The sequence below is a fragment of the Mobula birostris genome, chromosome 2 (assembly GCF_030028105.1).
Source record: "Mobula birostris isolate sMobBir1 chromosome 2, sMobBir1.hap1, whole genome shotgun sequence".
NCBI lineage: Eukaryota > Metazoa > Chordata > Chondrichthyes > Myliobatiformes > Myliobatidae > Mobula > Mobula birostris.
The window spans coordinates 144962478-144987208 of NC_092371.1; the positions used below are offsets into that span (position 1 = coordinate 144962478).

The 24731-nt window shown below is 40.6% G+C and overlaps 1 protein-coding gene across 3 annotated transcripts in view; it reads left to right on the forward strand.

Moving 5' to 3' along the window:
- The window catches only part of ibtk (inhibitor of Bruton agammaglobulinemia tyrosine kinase), a 163276-nt gene that overhangs the window by 108997 nt on the left and 29548 nt on the right, over positions 1-24731 (forward strand). For all 3 annotated transcript variants that reach the window (XM_072250091.1, XM_072250093.1, XM_072250092.1), the window contains exons 21-22: positions 8709-8821; positions 22012-22163. In XM_072250091.1, the coding sequence (XP_072106192.1) occupies positions 8709-8821; positions 22012-22163 (265 nt within the window). The remainder of the gene's footprint in view (positions 1-8708; positions 8822-22011; positions 22164-24731) is intronic.

The following is a 24731-nucleotide window of genomic DNA, read 5'->3' on the forward strand; positions in this document are numbered from 1 at the left end:
TGCCGACATACCTGTCCTACGTAGCAAAGTTCTTCCAGGAGAACGCCTTTGACCACAGGGCCATCAGGCAGTGGTCAGCACGTAGTGTCCTGCAGGCACTGCAGGAGAAGGACGTGATGGACACAGTGGGGTGGTTCCCTGAGCAGACTGTCCAGTTCATCTGGCAAAATGCCTCATCGCCAGATCTCACCAACAGGCACCAAGACCTCGCCTGGCTGGCGGTGAGAGGGGCCCTCCCAGTCAGAGCCCTCCTGTACGCCCGGAACGTCGTCTCCGCACCCCACTGCCCACGGGAGGACTGCAGTGAGGAGGAGTCTGTGACCCACCTCTTTGCACACTGCCAGTTCGCAAAGAGGGTATGGAGGAGGATGGACGGGCTAGTGTCACGTTTTATCCCCAGCAGCTGCGTAACAGAGGACTCTCTGATTTACGGGCTGTTCCCGGGGACGCACACGGAGACCAACATCCGGTGCTGCTGGCAGATCATCAACTCGGTGAAAGATGCTCTTTGGTCGACCCGAAACTTGATGATCTATCAGCACATGGAGATGTCCGTGGGACAATGCTGCCGACTGGCACATTCTCGGCTGCAGGAGTACGTGCTGAGGGACGCACTGAAACTCGGTGCAGCCACCGCAAGGGCCCGGTGGGGAAGGACCACAGTATAGGTTTCTCCACCCGTGGGAGTGGGAGGGGTCGGTGGGCGTGGAGTATACCCCTCACCAATGATATGCTAAGCTGAACTACTGGAGTGCCACATGGGTGGCTATAAATACGGATATGTACTGAGTATAATGGAAATGAATGTAAAGGATGAAAAGTTATTGAATGGTTTATTGTATATATTTATTTTTGAATAAAGTATATTTTGAAATAAAAAAAAAATTTGTGAAACTGCATTGATTTTAAAAACAATAGTTTAAGAGTGCAGAATTAATCACATAGTGACTTGAATACAATGCTGGATACTACAGCATCCTTAATGATTGGTAGTAGGAAAGTAAAAGAGTTCGTAATAGATTAAAAAAATGTTATTGCAATTGATTCTGATGATACTAGCTAAATGTTAATTCTCTTTGGTTCTTTAATTTTGAGAAGTATCTATCTATTTCAAAAGAGCTGAGAAAAATATTACATCTGTGCCAAGTTACTGTATTACATTATCAGGATAAAGTTTCCACTCAGAAATGTATCTTCATTACAGATGAGCTTTGACACGTGCAGTAAAATCACATGCCAGAAAGTGGAAAAGGTCCTTTATAATTGATCTGGTATGACTTAATGACCAGTGTCACTAAAACCAGTACAGAACGGTTTATCTAATGACTAAAGACCTCTCATTATGAGGAGGGATTAGCTAGGGTGTAATAGTGCTCTTTGGAGTGGAAGACGCTGAAGCTAGAGTTAATTGAGTTTTATAAACTGCTGTAAGGTTGCAATGTGAACCAGAAGGGCCTATTTTCTTCCTAACAGAGAGATCATTAACTTAGGGAGCTTATGTTTAAGATATTTGCTAAGGAGAGTAGAGCGAGGGTGAGTTTTGCTAAAACAGTTGAGTGGTTCAGGTGGAGGGTTTGAAACTAACCAAGTAAAAGAGTGATAGAGACAGACATTCTTGCATCTTAAAAAGGATCTGGATGACCACTTAATGTACTATACACTACAGAGAACTGTTAGTTTTAAAAAAAAAATTGTTTTTGAGCATTTTTAAGGAAGCCAGCATTAAATGTCTTTAATGGTCCTTGAAAATGTGATGAGCTATTTTCTTGAACCACTGTAGTATGTCTCATTGAACCTACTTCCACAGTGCTGTTGCAATAGGAGTTCTTAAGTCTAGATCCATTAATAAAGAGCAGTCAATATGTTTCTATGACAGAATGATGTGCATCTTGGAGGAGAATCTCCATTTGATGATCCCATAGACTTCTGCTCTTTTCTTTCCTGATGTTAGAAGCCACAAGTTTGGAAGTTGATTTTGGAGGAGACTGAATGAATAATTGTAGATGGTACACTATTCAGCCATTATGTGCCACTGGTGGACAGATTATATTTTTGCTGATCGTGCACATGGTGTTAATTACTGGCTACTTCGCTTTTGATGATGTTGAGCTTTTCTTTTCCATGTGGAGAATATTCCCTCACATTCCTGACTTGTATCTTGTCAACAGAAATGTGGGCTATCAGAAGGTGTGCCTCATATTACTGAGCTTCTGCCCTTGTAGCCTTGATATTTACAGTGCCTGTAAAAAAAATCATCCCCTTCCCCTTAGAAGTTTTCATGTTTTATTGTTTTACAACAGCGGTCCCCAACCACCGGGCCGCAAAGCATCTGCTACTGGGCCGCGAGGAAACGATATGATTTGGCGATATGAGTCAGCTGCACCTTTCCTCATTCCCTGTCACGGCCACTGTTGAGCTTGAACGCACGTGAGGTCATTACCCGCGCGTCATCCATGTCAGCGCGGGAAGAAGATCAAATCCTCGAGCTTGCAAATGACGGCGGGCTGAAAAGTATGTTTGACATAACATCTCTGCCGGCATTCTGGATCAAAGTCAAGGCTACATATCCTGAGATAGCCACAAAAGCACTGAAAACGTTGCTTCCATTTCCAACATATCTCTGCAATGAATGCAACGAAAACTAAATTGCGGAATAGACTCGACATAAGGAACCCCCTTCGAGTATTGCTGTCTCCCATCATTCCCTTGATGGGACCGTCTTGTTGCAGGGAAATGAGCCCAGGGCTCCCACTGATTCAGCGATATTGGTTAGTTGGAATGATTTTATATGTTCATACGGGGAAAATATGTGCTGTGTTACGTAAACGGCAACAATGAATATCAATCGAGACAGGTTATATAAAAACAACCAAACATTTATTAAACACGTATAAACGATAAGGGAAAAAAACAAAGGAAAACTTTAACCGGAAGTTAACAGATATGCAGCTGTTCACCAACTCCACTCGGCTCTGGTTTTTAAAGCGTTAAATGCGGAAACAGTTCTTAAAGCGATACAGTCAGATATAGTTCTTAGAACGATAACTTCAAAAGTCCAACAGTTTTACACATTCAATTGGGAGAGACTTCTCTGGAGAAGGATTTCTTCACCGACGCACCTTTACTGCTGGTTCTGTCCACGGGATTTACGGTGCCGAAAATAAACAGTTTAAATCAACTGACCTTAAATTCCTTTATAGAGAGAGAGAGAGAGAGAGAGAGAGAGAGCACCTTTTTGCATGAACTCTTTGCTCTTTCTGGCAAGAGTTATCTCGATGCAGATACTCCTCCAATGAAGACTCAATAAGGTCGATTCTTTATTAAACTGCCAAACGATGCCGACTTCTCTTGATCCTTCGATAAATTCTTCACTCTCCCTTCAACTGTTGGAATTGAGTAAATTGGCACATCCAGCCACAAATTTCCAGTCCAAATAATATAGAATCTTTCAACAGAACGCACAACCGGTTTAAAAATGAAACTGTGTCACAAAAACAAACGCAACAGAAATGGTGGCACAGCACGTTCTATCTGGAAATCTACAAACTCAAAAACCTACTGCGTCACCTGGGTCAACCCTTATATAGTCACGGGGCACATGTCATCATGTGACCTCACATCGGTGGGAAAATCACATCAGGTGACCTCCAAAAGACTATTACATCATTCTCACACAAAAAAAACAGATCTCCTTGAGCATGTAACAGCTGTGTGTTTAATATCCAAACGTTACTTAAAATGGTATGATGCTATTGACTTATAAGTGACTTATATAACAGTATAACAATTACAGCACAGAAACAGGCGATCTCAGCCCTTCTAGTCCGTGCCGAACGCTACTCTCACCTAGTCACACCGACCTGCACTCAGTCCATAACCCTCCATTCCTTTCCTGTCCATCTACCTATCCAATTTTTCTTTAAATGATAACATCGAACCTGGCTCTACCACTTCTACTGGAAGTTCGTTCAACGCTTACTTCAACTTCCCCTGTCCTCCCCTGATAATTGACTTATCACTATATTCATGCGAGCAAAATATGTGCTGTGTGTTTAATATTAAATTCGTTAGATAAACCCTTTTAGAAATGAAATTGAGTGTATTAGCCACTTATCACCTATATTCTAGTCGTGATTAACACTGCCCCCCCTGAACAGTCGCTAAAAACGATTTGTAGAAAAAAAATCGGCATGTACACGCATGCGCACTGGTGCCCGTGCAAGGTTCATGGTCATTGTAGTCTTTCTCGGGGTAAACACAACGTATTTGACTGCTACTCTTGTCCGTTGGCAATCCTGCCCCCCCCCCCGGGTCGGCCGGTCTGCATTGCAAAAAAGGTTGGGGATCCCTGTTTTGCAACATTGAATTACAGTGGATTTAATTTGGCTTATTTTGACACTGATCAGCAAAAAAGACTCTGTCCTGTCAAAGTGAAAACAAATTTCTATAAATTGGTCTAAATTTATTACAATTATTAAACACAAAATAATTGATTGGATAATTACTCGCCCCCTTCAAGTCAGTATTTGGTAGATGCACCTTTGGCAGCAATTACAGCATTGAGTCTGTGTGGGTAGGTCTCTCTATCAGCGTTGCACATCTGGACACTGCAATTTTTCACAATTCTTCTTTACAAAATTGCTCAAGCTAGTCAGATTTCATGAGGGTCATGAGTGAACAGCCCTTTTCAAGTCCACCCACGAATTCTCAATTGGATTGAAGTCTGGACTCTGACTTGGCCACTCCAGGACATTAACTTTGTTGTTTTAAAGCCATTCATGTGTAGTTTTGGCTTTGTGCTCAAGGTCATTGCCTTGCAGAAAAACAAATCTCTCAAGTAGCACTTCTTTTGCAGACTGCATCAGGTTTCCCTCCAGGATTTCCCTGTATTTTGCTGCACTCATTTTACCCTCTATCTTCACAAGCCTTCCAGGGCGCTGCAGTGAAGCATCCCCACAGAATGATGCAGCCACCACCATGCTTCATGGCAGGGATGGTGTGTTTTTGACAATGTGTGGTGATTAGTTTACGTCAAACATAGCGTTTAGTCTGGTGACCAAAAAGCTCAATTTTGGTTTCATCAGACCATAGAATCACCTTCCAGCTGACTTCAGAGTCCCCCACATGCCTTCTGGCAATCTCTAGCTGAGATTTCATGTGAGTTTTTTTCAACAGTGGATTTTTCTTTGTTACTCTGCCATAAAGTGAAGCACCTGGGCAACAGTTGTATGCATGGTGTCTATTATCTCAACCACTGAAGTTTGCAACTCCTGCAGAGTTGCCATGGGTCTCTTGGTGGCCTCCTTCACTAGATCCCTTCTTGCACGGTCACTCAGCTTTTGAGGACAAGCTGCTCTCGGCAGATTTACAGCTGTACCATATTCTTTCCATTTCTTGATGATTGACTTAACTGTACTCCAAGTGATATTCAGTGACTTGGAAATTTTCTTGTATCCATCTCCTGACTTGTGCTTTTCAGTAACATTTTTGCAGAGTTGCTTGGAGTGTTCTTTTGTCTTCACGGTGTAATTTTTGCCAGGATACTGTCTCACTAGTAGTTGGTCCTTCCAGATATAGGCGTATTTTTACTACAGTCAGTTGAAACACCTTGACTGCTTACAGGTCTCCAAAAACAGATCTCCATTTAACTGATTACGTGACTTCTATGATTAATTGGCTGCATCAGTGATGGTATGTCATATTAAAGGGGGTGAATACGTAATGCAGTCAGTTATTTTGAGTTTTATATTTGTAATTACTTGTGATCACTTTGTAGAGATCTGTTTTCATTTTGAAACAAAAAGGTCTTTTTCTGTTGATCAGTGTCAAAACAAAAAGCCAAATTAAATTCACTGTGATTAAAACACGAAAACTTTCAAGGGGTTTAAATACTTTTTATAGGCACTGTACGTGATTGGTCTAATTCAGTTTCTGAATGGTGACACACCCCCACCCCTGAACATTGACAGTGGGAGTCTATAAACTATGCAACGGTAATACCATTAATATTGAGAGTGTCTTGGAGATTATTCTTGCCTGGTACTTTTCTCATTGGCTCATGCCTGAACATGGTCTTGATCTTGCTGCATGCAAGTGTAGTACTCTTTCTTTGCTGAGGAGTTGCAGATAGAATTAAGCATTCTGTAATCAGCAGCTAGTATCTTTTCTTCTATTTTTATGTTAGAAATGATGGGCATTGATGAAATACATGGAGATAATTGGTCTGAAGACACTGCTCTAAGCAACTCGTACAGGTGATTTCCTAGGTCTGAGATGATTAGCCTGTGACCATCATAATCTTCCATTGTGCAAGCTATGACTCCCCTCTGTTTATTCACTTTTACCAGGGCACCTTGATGCCACACTCAGTGATATTCTCTGGTTAAAGGACAGTTGCACTCACCTTGCCTCTGGGACTCCGTTCTATGGTCCATTCTTGGACAAACGCTTTGAAGTCCAGAGCCAATTGATTCTGTCTAACTGAGTGTTGGTGAGTCAGATGTTGATAAGTGCCACTTGACAATACTGCCAGCGACGACTTCCATTATTTGACTGATGATGGAGAATAGATGGATCATATAGAATTTAGTTGTAATGGATTTGCAGGCGACCCCTCTCCACACTACCGATGAATGCAAAGGAACAGCAGAGACCGATAAAGTTTGGCACCAGCAGCGTCACAGGAATTGCCAGTCAGCATTGAACTCAATGTAGAACTGCCTTGGGGGTCCATCTCTGCATTTTTCCTTGGTGTTTACTCCTGGAACCTTCCCCCTGAGTAGATATAGCAACAAGGCAGTAGAGGTTTGAGGTAAGAGTTTTCCGTCTAGATGAGCTGCCAGCTATGGCTGACAAACCGCATCTGCCTGAAGTGATTGGTTTTATGTTTCCAGGAGCCTGTCTTTGCCTTTTCTGTCATAGAGACGGTTCCACTGGGCTTAGTAGCGAAGCCACACTTGAAGGCAGGAACAGAGGCTATTTGAGACGCATGCCATTGGAAGCGTATCCTGCTACCATCTTTGGCTAGAACAACCTTAAGGAACCTCTGCTGCGACTTAACTCACATATTTTGATTATTAGTCCATGCCCCTGAGTTGCATCTATCACTCTACTCCGCAATTTTACAGATTGGTTGAGATTAGTCTTATCACAAACAAGAGAAATCCTGCAGATGTTGGAAATCCAAGCAACATGCACAAAAATGCTGGAGGAATTCAACAGGCCAGGTAGCATCTATGGAAAAGAATACAGTCGACGTTTCAGGCCGAGACCCTTCAGCAGGATCCTTCAAGTGTGTGTGTTGCCGAGATTGCTCTTAATGATTGAGTTTGATATAATGGCCTCCTCTGTGTAGTAAGTTTCTGATTCTGTGATTTAGTTAATTTACATTTTTTCCTGATTCTTAAACAGCTTTGTACTAAGTGCTTTCTGGAACACTTGAAGATGTATTTGCCTGATTAGCCAAATACATCTCTGATAGAAGACCCCAGTCATTTTGGGAATATTATAACAGGTATTTTTCATGTTCAGAAATGTTGAAATGTCAGATATTCAGGAGTTCAGGTTATTTACACTTGTTTGAGATATGGACCAAATTGTTTACCAAGATGTACAATCCAAAGAAGCAGCCCCTGGAAGAGAAATTCATCTTGAGTAGCCAGTGTTGAATTTCTCTTCACTGACTTCAGGAAGGGAGTGCAATAGGAATAAAACTAATGCATGTTTAGTGTTACCAAGTCATTGAAGATGATTCTTGAGATGATCCATTTAGAAAGTTTCTTGCATATGGTGAAGAGGGATTAAACAGGACATTATCCAAGATTTCAAAAACTCTGTTTAATGAAAATTACTGTCCTGCAGAAAACTGCTCCGTTATAGGAAGAACGTGAAGGTTTAGGAAAGGGTGCAGTACAGTTTACCAGGATGCTGCCTGGATTAGAAAGCATGTTCTATAAGAAGTTGGAAAAACTTGCATTGTGTTCTCTGGAGTAGTAGAGGCTGAGGGGAGAGCTGATAGAGGTTCATAAGATGGGAGGCATAGATGGTCGACAGCTAGTGTCTTTCTTCCCCCAGAGTCAAAATATTTAATACTAGAGAGCATGCATTTGAGTGTAAAGTTCAAAGGAGATTTGCAGAGTATTTTTTTTAGACAGAATGGTGGATGCTTGGAAAATGCTGCCAGAGGTGGCAGTGGAGACAAATAAAAATAAAACACTCTTAGATAGGTACATAAATATACAGAGAATGGAGAGATAATGGCCATTGTATAGACAGAAGTGATTAGTTTGGCACAACGTTCTGGCTGTATTCTTGTGCTGCATTATATTATGTTCTGATAGCCTGCCCCCAAAAAAATTTCTTCTCTTTTTATCAAGTTTCCACCTTAGTGAGGAAGCTCTAATAGTTCATCTAAATTTAACAATGTGGTTTATCATTAAATGTGTGTAATTGTGATTTGCTCCTTTTACTTGAGGATAACTTTGTGTGAGAGAGCAAGTCTTGGAATATTCAATTTGTTTTAACTAAATCAATGTTAATAAGCCCTCATGTCAAAAGCATATATTAGCACTAGGATAAATGATATGCTTCTGGAATTTCCAAAGATCAGATGCTTTGCTTTCCAGCACTTAGTTGAGAAGTTAAGTTCTATTGCACTCTGTGTAAAATTGTATGCAATTTAAATAAGCAAATGAAATCTTTTTCTTCAGAGAAAAGCTTCTCAAAAAGGCAAAAGCAAAGGCAAAGAAGAAACCAAGACGACGATCTGATAGTTCGGGAGGATATCATTTATCTGATCTCATTCAGAGCCCAACTTCAGCAGGTGAGCATGCCAGAGGAAGGAGCTTTTTTAAGGGAAATACATGTTCTAGGTCAGCAGTCCCCAACCACCGGGTGGCGGACCAGTACCAGGCTGCAAAGCATGTGCTACCGGGCCACGAAGAAATGATATGAGTCAGCTGCAGCTTTCCTCATTCCCTGTCATGCACTGTTGAACTTGAACGTAGAGTTGCCAACTGTCCCGTATTTGCCGGGACATCCCGTATGTTGGGCTAAATTGGTTTGTCCCATACACGACCGCCCTTGTCCCGTATTTCCCTCGCTAAGGTAGAGCGTTCCTATGAAACCTTTCGTGCTGAAATGGTGTAAAGAGAAGAAGCAATTACCATTAATTTTTGAGCGTTCCCAGACCCAAAAAATAACTTACCAAATCATACCAAGTCAGTTCAATAGAAACCATAGAAAAACTACAGCACAGAATCAGGCCTTATGGCCCTTCTTGGCTGTGCCGAACCATTTTTTGCCTAGTCCCACTGACCTGCACACAGACCATATCCCTCCATACACCTCCCATCCACGTATCTGTCCAATTTATTCTTAAATGTTAAAAAAGAACCCACATTTACCACCTCGTCTGGCAGCTCATTCCACACTCCCACCGTTCTCTGTGTGAAGAAGCCCCCCCCCCCCAATGTTCCCTTTAAACTTTTCCCCCCTCACCGTTAACCCATGTCCTCTGGTTTTTTTCTCCCCTTGCCTCAGTGGAAAAAGCCTGCTTGCATTCACTCTATCTATACCCATCATAATTTTATATACCTCTATCAAGTCTCCCCTCATTCTTCTACGCTCCAGGGAATAAAGTCCTAACCTATTCAACCTTTCTCTGTAACTGAGTTTCTCGAGTCCCAGCAACATCCTTGTAAACCTTCTTTGCACTCTTTCAACCTTATTTATATCCTTCCTGTAATTTGGTGACCAAAACTGAACACAATACTCCAGATTCGGGCTCACCAGTGCCTTATACAACCTCATCATAACATTTCAACTCTTATACTCCGTATTTTGATTAATAAAGGCCAATGTACCAAAAGCTCTCTTTACGACCCTATTTACCTGTGACACCACTTTTAGGGAATTTTGTATCTGTATTCCCAGATCCCTCTGTTCTACTGCACTCCTCAGTGCTTTACCATTTACCCTGTATGTTCTACCTTGGTTTGTCCTTCCAAAGTGCAATACCTCACACTTGTCTGTATTAAACTCCATTTGCCATCTTTCGGCCCATTTTTCCAGCTGGTTCAAGTCCCTCTGCAAGCTTTGAAAACCTTCCTCACTGTCCACTACACCCCCAATCTTTGTATCATCAGCAAATTTGCTGATCCAGTTTACCACATTATCATCCAGATCATTGATATAGATGGCAAATAACAATGGACTCAGCACTGATCCCTGTGGCACACCACAAGTCACAAGCCTCTACCCTGAGAAGCAATTCTCTACTACCACTCTTTGGCTTCTTCCATTGAGCCAATGTCTAATCCAATTTACCACCTCTCCATGTATACCTAGCGACTGAATTTTCCTAACTAACCTCCCATGCGGGACCTTGTCAAAGGCCTTACTGAAGTCCATGTAGACAACATCCACGGCCTTCCCTTCATCCACTTTCCTGGTAACCTCCTCGAAAAACTCCAATAGATTGGTCAAACATGACCTACCACGCACAAAGCCATGTTGACTCTCCCTAATAAGTCCCTGTCTATCCAAGTGTTTGTAGATTCTGTCTCTTAGTACTTCCTCCAATAACTTACCCACTACCGACATCAAACTTACCGGCCTGTAATTTCCCGGATGACTTTTTGATCCTTTTTTAAACAACAGAACAACATGAGCAATTCTCCAATCCTCCGACACCTCACCCGTAGACACCGACATTTCAAATATATCTGCCAGGGCCCCTGCAATTTCAACACTAGTCTCCTTTAGGGTCCGAGGGAATACCCTGTCAGGTCCTGGGGATTTATCCACTTTAATTTGCCTCAAGATAGCAAGCACGTCCTCCTTTTCAATCTGTACAGATTCCATGATCTCACTACTTGTTTTCCTTAATTCCATAGACTTCATGCCAGTTTCCCTAGTAAATACAAACGCAAAAAACTCATTTAAGATCTCCCCCATTTCTTTTGGTTCCGCACATAGCCGACCACTCTGATCTTCAAGAGGACCAATTTTATCCCTTACAATCCTTTTGCTCTTAATATACCTGTAAAAGCTCTTTGGATTATCCTTCACTTTGACTGCCAAGGCAACCTCATGTCTTCTTTTAGCCCTCCTGATTTCCTTCTTAAGTATTTTCTTGCACTTTTTATACTCCTCAAGCACCTTACTTACTCCCCGTTTCCTATACATGTCATACAACTCTCTCTTCTTCTTTAACAGAGTTGCAATATCCCTTGAGAACCAAGGTTCCTTATTCCTATTCACTTTGCCTTTAATCCTGACAGGAACATACAAGCTCTGCACTCTCAAAATTTCTCCTTTGTAGGCTTCCCACTTGCTGATCACATCCTTGCCAGAGAACAACCTGTCCCAATCCACGCTTTTTAGATCCTTTCTTATTTCTTCAAATTTGGCCTTCTTCCAGTTCAGAACCTCAACCTTAGGACCAGATCTATCCTTGTCCATGATCAAGTTGAAACTAATGATCACTGGAACCAAAGTGCTCCCCTACGCACACTTCCGTTACTTGTCCTAACTAGTTTCCTAACAGAAGATTCAATATTGCATCCCCTCTAGTTGGTACCTCTATATATTGATTTAGAAAGCTTTCCTGAACACATTTTACAAACTCTAACCCATCTAGACTCCTAACAGTATGGGAGTCCCAATCAATATGTGGGATATTAAAATCCCCTACTACCACAACTTCATGTTTCCTGCAGTTGTCTGCTATCTCTCTGCAGATTTGCTCCTCCAATTCTCGCTGACTATTGAGTGGTCTATAATACAACCTGACTAATGTGGCCATACCTTTCCTGTTCCTCAGCTCTACCCATAAGGACTCCGTAGACAAGCCCTCTAATCTGTCCTGCCTGAGCACTGCTGTAACATTTTCCCTGTCAAGCAATGCTACCTCCAAACCTTTCATTCCCTTGCCTCTATCACATCTGAAACATCGGAACCCTGGAATATTAAGCTGCCAGTCCTGCCCCTCCTGTAGCCAAGTTTCACTAATTGCTATAACGTCATAATTCCACGTGTCAATCCACGCCCTCAACTCGTCTGCCTTCCCCGTAATACTCCTAGCATTGAAATATATACACCTCAGAAGATTTTTACCAACACTCACAACCTTTCTATTTGTGGCTTTGCTTGAACTTTCAACATCATTTATTTTCACACCAGCCACACTGTCAGCTCTGGCACTCTGGTTCCCATTCCCCTGCAAATCTAGTTTAAAGCCTCCCCAAAAGCACTAACAAACCTCCCTGAAAGGATATTGGTCCCCTTGTAGTTCAAGTGTAACCTGTCTCTCTTGTACAGGTCCCACCTGCCCCAGAAGAGGTCCCAATGATCCTGAAATCTGAAACCCTGCCCCCTACGCCAGTTCCTCAGCCACTTGTTCCTCCTCCAGAGCATCCTATTCTTACCCTCTCTGGCACATAGCACAGGTAGCAATCCTGAGATTACCACCCTCGAGGTCCTGCTTTTCAACTTCCTACCAAGCTCTCTATACTCACTCTCCAGGACCTCCTCACTCTTCCTTGCTATGTTATTGGTACCGATGTGCACCACGACATCTGGCAGATCATTCTCCCACTTCAGAATGTCATGCAAGCGATCAGAGACATCTTTGACCCTGGCACCTGGGAGGCAACAAACCATCCTGGATTCTCTGTCATGACCACAGTACCTCCTATCTGCACCTCTACCTATTGAGTCCCCTATCACTACCGCTCTCCTCTTTTTCCACCCTCCCTTCTGCACTGCAGAGCCAGACTCAGTGCCAGAGATCTGGCTGCTGCAGCTTGTCCCTGGTAAGTTATCCCCCTCAACAGTATCCAATGCAGTATACTTGTTGAGGGGAATGGCCACAGGGGAACCCTGCTCTGCCTGCCCTTTCCTCTTCCCTCGCCTGACAGTGACCCAATTTCCTGTGCTCTGCTCCTTTGGCATAACTACCTCCCTATAGCTACTATCTATAATGTCCTCATTCTCCCGAATGATCCAGAGGTCATCCAGCTCCTGCTCCAATTCCCTAACGCAGTTTGTTAGGAGCTGCAGCTGGATGCATTTCTTGCAGGTGTCGTTGTCAGGGACACCGGAGGGCTCCCTGACTTCCCACATCCTGCAAGAGGAGCATTCCAACATCCTGCCTGGCATTCTCCCTGCTCTAAACAATCTGGACAAAAAAACTCACCGGAACCTACCCTGGCCTCTTGTCTGTTCTTACCGAAGCCTGTTGAGCCAAAGCCACCCCACTCTGTTCCCTCTCACTCTGCTGCCCGCTCACAACGCTGCCTGCTGTATATGGTGGTTTTTAAACCTTGGAGTGCTGTGTCATGTGCCTGCGCAGTGCAGATTCTTCTCCCCGAGCAGTGTTTTAAAAAAAGACTTTTCGCACACCGATTTCTTCACTCCCTTCTCAGCTGCTTGCTTTGCCAGTTCAGTAGTTTTTCTGGTTATAAATTGAATGTAGGTAAGAGTAAACTTTTTCCGTTAAATATGAAATTTTTATATGTTCACCATACAGAGTGATTACTGACTATTTTACTTATTTGGGAGTTAAAATTGCTAAGAGACAAAAGGATTTATTCAAGCTCAACCTTTTACCGTTAGTCAGGTTAAACAACTGATTACTAAGTGGTCCCCATTCTCTCTATCACTGATTGGCCGAATTAATGCTATTGAAATGATTATTTTACCTAAATTTTTATATCTATTTCAAATGATACCGATTTTTATTCCTAAATCTTTTTTTGATACTATCGAATCTAAAATTTCCTCTTATAAATGGCAGAACAAAAATCTGAGGTTAAGTAAAAAATATTTACAGAAGTCCAAGAAAGATGGTGGTTTAGCATTGCCTAATCTAAGATTCTATTATTGGGCAATTAATATTCGATATTTAATATTTTGGACACAAGATTGGAATATAATTCCAAGTCCACATTGGGTAAACCTTGAAGGTTACTCTGTACACGGGTTCTCTTTGGCTTCCATTTTAGGAACTTCACATCCTTTTGTATTATCTAAATTGAACAAACAAATGGTTAATCCAACAATTAAACATACATTATGAATATGGTTTCAGTTTCGTAAATTTTTTTTTCAACCCTCGGTTATGGATCAAGCCTTTTTGATATGGAAAATGAAAGGTTTAACATGTTTTTGTGACCTATTTCTGGATAACTGTTTCATGTCCTTTGAACAGTTATCTAATAAATTTAATTTGCCCAGATCCCATTTTTTTTTTAGATACTTACAAATAAGAAACTTTTTAAATACCACGCTGCATACCTTCCCGATCTCATACCTTACTGATATCATAGATAAAATTTTAGGTTTAAATCCCTTTCAGAAGGGATTAATAGCATCTATTTATGATATAATTATGAAATTACAGCCAGGTATGTCTGATAAAATTAAAAATGAATGGGAAAGGGAACTTCAATTTTGCCTACCTATAGAGAAATAGGATAAAATTTTTCAATTAGTTCTTCCTCTATATGTGCCAAGCACATGCTAATACAATTTAAAGTAGTGCATAGAGCCCATATGTCTAAAGATACATTAGCCCGTTTTTTATTCCCATATAAACCCTATTTGTGACGGATGTCGCTCTGAGGTGGCTTCTTTAACTCATATGTTTTGGTCCTGTCCTCTTTTGGAAAAATTCTGGAAAGATATTTTCGATATTACCTCAACAGTTTTGCATTTTGATTTACAACCCCATCCTATTACGGCAATTTTTGATTTGCCAATGATAGAACATAGATTTTTATCCTCTGCAGCCTGTTGGATGATCGCATTTGTTACTTTAATGGCCAGAAGATCCATTTTATTGAACTGGAAGGAGACCAATCGTCCTACCACATTTCAATGGTTTTCCCAAACTATATCATGTTTAAATTTAGAAAAAATCAGAAGTGACATTTTTGATCCTTTGGTTAAATTTGAAGAGACTTGGAAACCATTTATTCAACATTTTCATATGATGTAATTTGACCTTTCCGAAACCTTCTTATTAACTTAAAATATATGAATAGAGGAGCGGAGTTGACGACATTACTGAACGTGTTCGATTTAAGATATCGGTCTAGCCTTGTTTTGTTCCGTTTGCTTTTTTTTTGGGTTTAGTATTTAGTTTCTTTTTTTTGTTTTTTTGGGGGGGGTTTTCTTTGTAGTTTTTTCTTTCTATTTCTTTTTTCTCTATGAATAATTATATTAACAGTTTGAAATTGTATTATACCTGTATTATTTGAAAACTTTTTTGTACATGCTTATCAACAATAAGATTATTCCAATCTCTGTATCAATATTGTTATTCTGTTTATAATTTTGGAAAATTAATAAAAATATTCAAAAAGAAGAAAGAAATCATACCAAGTAACACACAAAATCTAAAATAACACTAACATATAGTAACAGCAGGAATGATATGATAAATACACAGCCTATATAAAGTAGAAATATTGTATGTACAGTATAGTCGGGAAGATTAAGCCAAAACTGATTTGTGGGGGAAAGAATTGGCACGTACATGTATGTGCACGTTACGCATGGGCACACAGGTGACCACGCAAGGCTTCATGGTCATGTTAGTCTTTCTAGGGGTAAACACAAGTGTCCTGTATTTGACTGCTACTTTTGTCCCCTACTTGGGAGTGAGAAAGTTGGCAACCCTAACTATAAAAGACATGTTGAGGTGAGTTTAACCCTATTTGAACACCCCCCCCCCCCCAGTCGGCCGGTCCGCAAGAATATTGTCAATATTAAACCGGTCCGCAGTGCAAAAAAGGTTGGGGACCCCTGATCTCGGTTGCTTGTTATTAAATATCAATGGGTATATCAATATCAATAGGTATATGTCCATTCAAAGGCTGTCAATTATACAGTTATGTCTTGTCTGAGGAACATGATGTATTACTTACATATTATTCCCTATGAAATTTTCATTTCTGGGAATGTACCACAAGACATCCAAGGTGTGTTGACAAGCTGAATTCAGAATTAGTTTGGTAATGGGAGGCAATGTAGCAATGGATAGCTATTTTTTTTCTGATTGGAAGTCTTTACAGGTGGTGTACCACAAAGACTGGTGCTGAGACCTTTGTCTATAATGTATCACAATAACTTGGATGAGAGTGTGGATGATCTGGTTAGCGTGTTTGCAGGTGACATGAAAATTGGTGGAAGAATAGATAGTAAAATTGTTGTCTAATACAGTGAGACTTAAAAAAGGTGAATTGTTGGGCAGAACAATGGCAGATGAATTTAATTCAGACAAGTGAAAGAAGTCATATTCTGGTAGTCATTTAGAGCAGGATTTCATGGTTGGGGTCCACGGCATAAAAAAACGGTTGGGAACACCTGATTTAGAGTAAATGGCAGGGATCTTAGCATTGATGTTCAGAGACATTGTGGGATGCTAATCTGTAGCTCCTTGAAAGTGGTGACATCAGTGGATAGAGTAGTGAAAAAGATAATTGGTATGCTTGCCTTCATATGCTGTGGCATTAAATATAAGTAGCAGGATTTTAAGTTGCAGCTGTACCAAATATTGGTATGTATTGTGTACAGTTCTGGTTGTTTACTGGGAGGGTGTGGTAAGAATAGAGAGAACACAAGAGATTCACCACGATCGTTCCTGGGATGGAGGGCTGCATTTATAAGGAGAGAGTGGGCAGTCTGGGTTTATTTTCACTCAGATGTTGGAGGCTAAGAGTTAATCTCATAGAGGTTTATACAATTGAGGAGGATAGATGATCAGAATCTTTTTTCCCCCAAAGCAGAGTATCTAGAACTAGAGGATAGAGGTTTAAAGTGAGAGGGAAGAAAGTTAAATAAAGATCTAAGGTGCAAGTTTTTCACACAGCGTGGTGAATATTTGGAGCGAGTTGCAAGAGCAAGTGGAGTCAACAGATACAATTACGATGTTTAGAAGGTTTTTGGACAGGTGCTGGGATAGAAAAAAGTAGAAGGCTATGGGCTTAATGAGGGAAAATGGGATTAGCATAGATGGGCAATACAGTTGGCATAGGCAAGGTGGGGTGTTTCTGTGTTGTACATGCTAAGAAAATCTATAGTGGGTTTTTGCATTGGGTATCAAGAGGCTGTTACTATTTTAGATCAGAAGATTGTCCTTTTCAAGCTAAAGGAAGTGCACTGAACTAACTGTTTGAGATCGAGTTAAATGTAGTTATTGTTAGTAGTGAAGTTTTGGGTGTTAATCCCCCCCTTGGACCAAAGATCACTTTATACGATAGTATTTATTTATTGGGATACAGCGGAATAGGCCCTTCTGGCCTTTCGAGCTGTGCCGCCCAGTAACACCTGATATAACCCTAGTCTAATCATCGGATAATATACAATGACAAATTAACCTACCAACCAGTATGTTTTTGGACTGTGGGAAGAAACTGGAGCACCTGGAGGAAACCCACACAATCACAGGAAGAACAGACAAACACCCTTACAGACAATGGCGGAAATTGAACCTGGGTCACTAGTACTGTAAAGTGTTGTGCTAACCACTACCCTACTGTGTCATCCACAGTTCAGAAAACTTCAGAACAAAACTGAAAGATCAGTAGATACAGAGCCTGATACTGAGCCAAATACAGCTCGAACTAGCAATTATATTGGTAATTTAGAAGGGACTTGGAGGAGACAGACTCTTCTGTTTGAGAAGGATATGGATAACTGAGCAAAAGAGGGTGGAAACAATTTTAGTTGATTCACATCCATGAAGAAAAAATAGAATGCAGATCAGGCCAGAATACAGAATGAACACGAAGCATGTTAGATTGAAAGAACTTCATGAAAATAGTTTACACAGCTACAGTGACTATTGAAGGTGGTGTGGGCTGCATCGAGTTAGGAGAATGTCATGTTTGCAGAGCTGTTTGTTAAATCTATCTTGATCATTAAATCTGCAGTCACGTACTTCACTTTGATAGCAGAGTTCCTAATGGACGGACAGACTTTGCTTGAAAAGTAACTCAGTAGACTTTCAATATTTTTGAGGCTGTTTTGACAAGAATAAACTTTTAATTTATTTTTATATATTGCAAAAAACCCTATAACCTAAATTTTCAGTATATTTATCATCCTTAGCAATTTCGCTACCAGGTTCCTGCTGCTTAGGATTCAGTATCTTCTATGAAGAAGGAATGGGATTACTAAACTGCTGTCAGATGTTTTGGATTTGTAAAATTACTGAGTAATTTCATCCAATTATTTGATTTCCTGATGCATCTTGTATCCATTTACCCCAGCACCTCCCTCCCCATTCATTCTTTTATGAAAACAAGAGAAATGTAACTTTAGGAAATTCTACTATGGGTAACAATGCCATAAAGTAAAGTTTGTTCATTTGGTTTTTTAATCTATTATAAGAAACGTCTGTTGAGACTAGATTTCATGAGGTTATGCAATGCTTGGGGATTTCACATCTTTGTGCCACATGATGCAACTTGAATATCCTGCATACTGAACAGTTAGAAATAGGTTGCACAAGTGCTCAATTTATTTAAGTTTGTAATGTAGTAATCCTTACAGTGACCAGTCACAGTGACTGTTCAGTGAAAGTGGTTACTTTCTACTGTTGCACACACACACAGTATTTCACATTACAATTGTTCCTATGTAATTACATTGATTTATTCCCATTTCTCATGTTTAAATGTGCACAGCAGTCCAGGATTATTGTTTTCTCCAGTGCATCTTTGGGAACCACAGATAGGTTTTGGTAAATATCAAAAATGCTTCATATCAACCACAGACTTTGCCACAAAGCCATCAATTCCATTATCTAAATCATTGACAAACAATGCAAAAAGTAGCAATCCCGATACCTACCCCTGTGGAACAACCACTAGTCACTGGCAGCCAACCAGAAAAGAACCCCTTTATTCCCATTCGCTGCCTCATGGTTGTCAGCCATTCCTTTATCCTTACCAGTCTTTCCTGTAACACCACAGGATTTTGTCAAGCAGCCTCATGTGTGGCACCTTATCAAATGCCTTCTGAAAATCCAAGAGAAATGATATCTACTGCTTCTCCTTTGTCCACCTTGCTTGCTACTTCCTCAAAGAACTCTTAACAGACTTGTCAGGCAAGTTTTCCCCTTACAGGAACAACACAATGACTTTGACTTTGGAGAGAAGGTCTGCAGATGCTGACTTTGACTTATTTTATCATTAGTCTCCAAGTACCCAGAAACCTCATCCTTAATAATAGACTCCAACACTTTCTGAACCACTGAGGGCAGGCTAACTGGCTTATAATTTCCCTTCATTTGCCTTCCTCTCTTCTTAAAGAGTGGAGTGATATTTGCTATCTTCCAGTCATCTGGGACCGTGCCAGAATTAAGTGATTCTTGGAAGATAATGACCAATGCATCCGTTATCACTTCAGCAACCTCTCTCAGGACTCTAGGGCGTAGTCCATCTGGTTCAGGTGACTTATCCACCTTAGACCTTTGAGTTTGCCTAGCACGTTTTCCTTCATAGTAGCAATGGCACTCCTGCTCCCTGACACTCACGGACCTCTGGCACACTGCTAGTACCTTCCACAGTGAAGACTGATCCATAAGCAGCTGTTGAAGATAATTAGGTGGAAGCAGTGAGGTAATTTGTTTTAGGAGGGAAATAGGAAGGTATAGCGGGAGTTGGTAAGTTTGCACAAGTGGCATATTGTTTACAGCTAAATGAATAGCTGAAAAAAACTATGACACTTGTGGGACAGAATAAAAAGCTGGAGTAGTCCACGAAAGAACTAACAAAAGCTTGCACTTCTGAAGATTACTGAACACAGGCAGCTGGGTTTGAAAAATATCAGGCAATGGCAACAGAGGAAAGAAACAGATTTTTGACTGACTTCTGAAAGTATGTAGACATTCTGCATTAAGACATTGGAATACTGAAGATCAACTTGTGCTGTGCCTTTATTTAAAAAGGGCTGAAACAACAAGCCGAGGAGCTTCAGGCTGGTGAGCCTGATATTAATGGTGGGAGAGTACTGGAGGAGATTCTAAGAGATAGGATCTACCTTCATTTGGAAAGGCAAGGGCTGATCAGGAACAGGTAGTGTGGCATATTGTGTGAATAATTGTCTCATAAACTTGAATGAGTTTTTTGGAGAGGTGGCCAAATGGATTGACAGTTGGCAGTAGACATTGTTTTGTGGAAGTTTGCAGGGGCTTTGACATATCCTGTTGTTAAGCTGGTCTGGAAGGTGAGATCGCATGAGATCCATGAACCAGCCTATTGGATACAAAATTGTTTTGGTAGAAGGAGCCAGAAGGTGGTAGTGAAAGGTTGTTTTTCTGACGGGTGGCTTGTGACCAGTGGTGTGCTGCAGGAATTGGTACTAGGTCCACTCTTGATCTCCGTGTATATTAATGATTTGGATGAGAATATAGCAGGGATGATTATTAACTTGTTGGCTGATATCAAAGCTGGTGTATAGTGGACAGTGAAATTTGTCTAAAGTTACAACTGGGAGAGTAGGCCAAGCAATGGCAGATGGAATTTAACTTGGACAAGAGCAAAGTGCTGCATTTTGGTAAGTTAAACTGGGGCTGGAATTACACAGTAAATCACAGGTCCTTGGAGAATGCTGTACAACTGAGAACTAGGGGTATGTGTTCCCTGATAGTGGCAAACCAGGCAGCCAGAGTGGTGAAGGCATTTGGCATGCTTGCATTTACTGGAGAGGGCATTTATTACAACAGCTGGGACTTCGTATTACATCTATTCAAGTTTTTGGTGAGATTGCATGTGCAGTTCTGGTCACCTAGTGATAGGAATGATGCCATTAAACTGGAAACAATTCATAAAAGGTTCTCAAGAATGTTACCAGGAGTGGAGGCTTAAATTATAAGGAGAGGTTAGATAGGTTAGAGCTTTTTTCCTTGGAGCATAGGAGGGTGAGAGGTGACCATATCAAGAGTTACAGTTTTTTTCCCAGGGTAGAGGAGTATAAAACTAGATGGCCTGATGTGTAACATTTTCCCATGGTGGGTGTGTGGATTGAGCTGCCAGAGGAAGTGGTAAACAGTAGTAGAACAATTACAATGTTCAGATGATATTTGGACAGGTACTGTACACCATAGGAAAGTTTTAGGGGGTTAGAGTGCGAATGCATGTCAATAGCTCAGGTAGACCGTTCAGATAGCTTGGATGTTTTGGGCTGCAGGACCTGTTTTCATGTAATATAACACTATGACTCTTAAAGGATCATTGGAAAATTTGTGTCAAGACATCTGCAATTCTGGAATTTAAATTTGCTGAGTTTTTTTATGTGATCTCTATGGTTAGCTGAATAATGTAACGTAGGTCCTCAAAGACATCAGAAAAAAAAGGAAAAAGTTGATTTAGAGAACAAAACTGTAGATACTGGAACTGAGCCAGCTAAGCTGCTTTTATGGAAACAGGAGCAGGTTGGCATTTCAAGTCAAGTACCCTTCATTAGAATAAAGAGTGAAATCAAGTTATTCTATGTAACAAAGTGGAAGAAGGTAAAGGTTGGAACAAAGGGTAAAATAATGGAAACCATTGAAAGGACAGGTACACTCCTTGTCTGTATGCTATGTTCTTAATATTGTGAAATCTGGGTGATTTATTTAGTTTAGTCTCCTGGGATGTGTTGACCAGGCCTGACTATACAGCTGAAGGTAAAATTATAGGTGGGCAAGACAAAGGTGAGCAAAAACAGCAAGTTTACAATTTGATTCACTAGTTTTGCTATGCTTGTTTTGGAAGAAAACTAAGGTTTTATTTGACTCGTCTCCTGTAGATTTCTGGTACTTAAATAGCAGGTAATAACCACCTTTCAGTGTTTCAGGAATTAACATGGTTACAATTACTTAATAGATGTATGCCACCATTTTATGGTCTGTGGATGTACCTAAGATATGACACACATACTGAGGATGTGTACCTAAGATTATTTACTACACAAAATTGTTATTACCGTTGAAGTAAGATCAGTCTTTTATTTCTGCAGATTTTATAAGACCAACTAAAACCAATTCAGTGGAATCCCTGCAAGAACTGTTGATGTCTGATTCTGAAGGCAGCTATGCTGGTGGAGTAGCCAGCCCCCGAGAATTAGCTTCACCTGACTTTGCAGCTGGATTTTGCCTGGAGAAATCAGAGGTCTGCCTTAAATACAATTTGTTTTTGGTTTGCAATGGTTACAGCAAAAGTACTGTAAAGCAGGCGAGAACACCTCAGCCTGGTAACATTTAGTAGTTTTGGAGTGCTTTGACAATTCTCCATTAGTTCCCCAATTTCTTATTACACTGTATCCTTCATGGTTTGTCATAGCTCCTCACTGCTGTGATGCCTGGTTCTCAACATTATCGTATTTTGACCTATATTAAAGCCTATATTTTCTTTTGAAAGGCTTTTTGAAGTAGTTACTGAATACAGTGCATTTAGAGAAATTGACCTTGCATGAGTCATAATTATATTTTCTTTTTGCAATATTTTTAATTAATTTACATATAAGAACACAGAGTACAGGAAAAATATATATATCAATACATTATAATTATATTTAAAAAAATCTCTTCAATGTGAAATCTACCTGTTATTTACACAAAATTATTAAAATAGCTATAGGGCATGAAGCACATCGTTAACAGAATTGCATTGAATAAATTTGCATTTCTCTCTGGCATAGAATAGCTTTACCATGTGACTTACTCCACTTTTAACTATAAAACTAAAAGTGATAGAAGCCAAATGGTTTTTGGAATATATTCAAATTAAAACTACCATATTGGTGGGTGAGGAATGGGATTTGTGTTGGTGCCCTGTTCTCCCTGGTGGTCATCCCCTATGTGATCCTTGTAACTGCAGTAGTCTTGTGGTTGTGCAACTCCCAAGGTCTGACTGCAGTTATTGCACAAATCAGGGGACTGCTGAGGTCTCACCCTTAGAGTATTCTGGCTTTCGGCTGGTTTGTGTCTTTTCACAATTTCTCATGTTCTGAAACATGTAGAAACATACAGTGTGGAACTGAGCCCTTCCAAGAAGGACTGACCATCAAACACAGATTTACACTAATCTTATACTGACCTCCATGTTCCTATCAACTCTCCTCAGCTTCGGCCACTCACCTGCACAGGGGCAGTTCACAGTAGTACCTTGTAAAAATATTTGCACCTCCCCCCACCCCCAACCATTTGTTCATATAAATGAGTATTATAACCAGGGATTATGATCAATTTAACTGAAAATTTTTATTTGTGAATACATGCTCCTTTTTTTTTTTATCCCCCCACAGTAAATTTCCCAAAAATTAGGGAAAATTGTAAAGCATGACATTCAAGAATTGAAATTTTAGCATTTCAAAAGTATTCATCCCGTTTTGCTCAGTACTTAGTTGAACCACCTCTTGCAGCTATTACAGCCAGTAGTCTTTTTGGATAAGTCTCTATTAGCTTTGCACAACACAATGGAGCAAGATTTGCCCATTCCTCCTTGCAAAACTGCTCAAGCTGTGCCAGATTTGTTGGGGAGCAGCAGTGGACAACAGTCTTGAGGTCTTGCCAAAGATGTTCGATGGGGTTAAGGTTAGGATTCTGACTGGGCCACTCAAGGACCTCCATTTCCTTCATTTGAAGCTACTCCATGGTTGTTCTGGTACTGTGTTTTGGGTCGGTGTCCTGTTGAAAGATTAATTTTCTCCCCATTTTAAGCTTTCTGACGGAGACGAGCAGTTTTCATCCAGGATCTCTCTGTATTTAGCAGCATTCATCTTCTCATCAATCCTGACCAGATTTCCTGTTCCTGCTGCTGAAAAGCATCCCCAAAGTATGATGCTACCTCTATCATACTTTACAGAAGGGATGGTGTGATGGTGTTACCTGGTTGATGCGTACTATTAGATTTGTGCCACGGTACTGCTTAGTGTTGAGGCCAAAAATTTCCACTTTAGTCTCATCTGACCAAAAGACCTTCTACATCTTTACTGTGTCTTCTAGGTGATGTCTTGCAGAGTCTTTACAGGTAAAGATGTGTTTATTTTTTTAGCCAGTGTTTCTTCTCTGCCACTCTTCCGTAAATACCTCTTTTGTGCAAGATCTTGGTGATCGTGAAGCCATGAACTTCATCTCCAGTTCCAGCCTCTGAATTCTGAGTGACTTGGCATCACAGCAGCCTCTCTTACAATTGCTATTCTTCTCCAGCAACTAAGTTTAGAGAGGTGGCCTGACTTAGGGAGTGTGGCTGTGGTTTCATATTTTTTCCACTTTTTCATGATGGACTGCACTGAGCTCTGAGGTATGTACAGTATCTTTGAGACGTACCCTTCCCGGATTTGTGCTCTCTATTATCATTCCCCTGACTTATCTTGAATTTTTTGTCTTCAGTTTGGTTTGGTCTGTTGAAAATCTACCATTCTGTTGGACCATACAGAGAGTAGGGTTATTTATTCTTAGGAATTCATTGAAAACAGACAGGTGATCCTTCAGTTTTCTACAGCAACAAATTGGGTGAGTTGGTAATGTAATGCAGTATATTGTATCTGAGGAGAGTTGGTGTGTTAATTGCAAAGAGGATGACTACTTTTTCAGCCTCAATTTTAGTTTTTAATTTTTAATGAATTGTTGACAGGTTTTGGAGATTTTGATTTGATGCACAATGTTGTGTAGATCAGTAAGACGTGAAAATAGTTGTGGGGGCTGAGTACTTTCTCAAGGCACTGTATCAATCTAC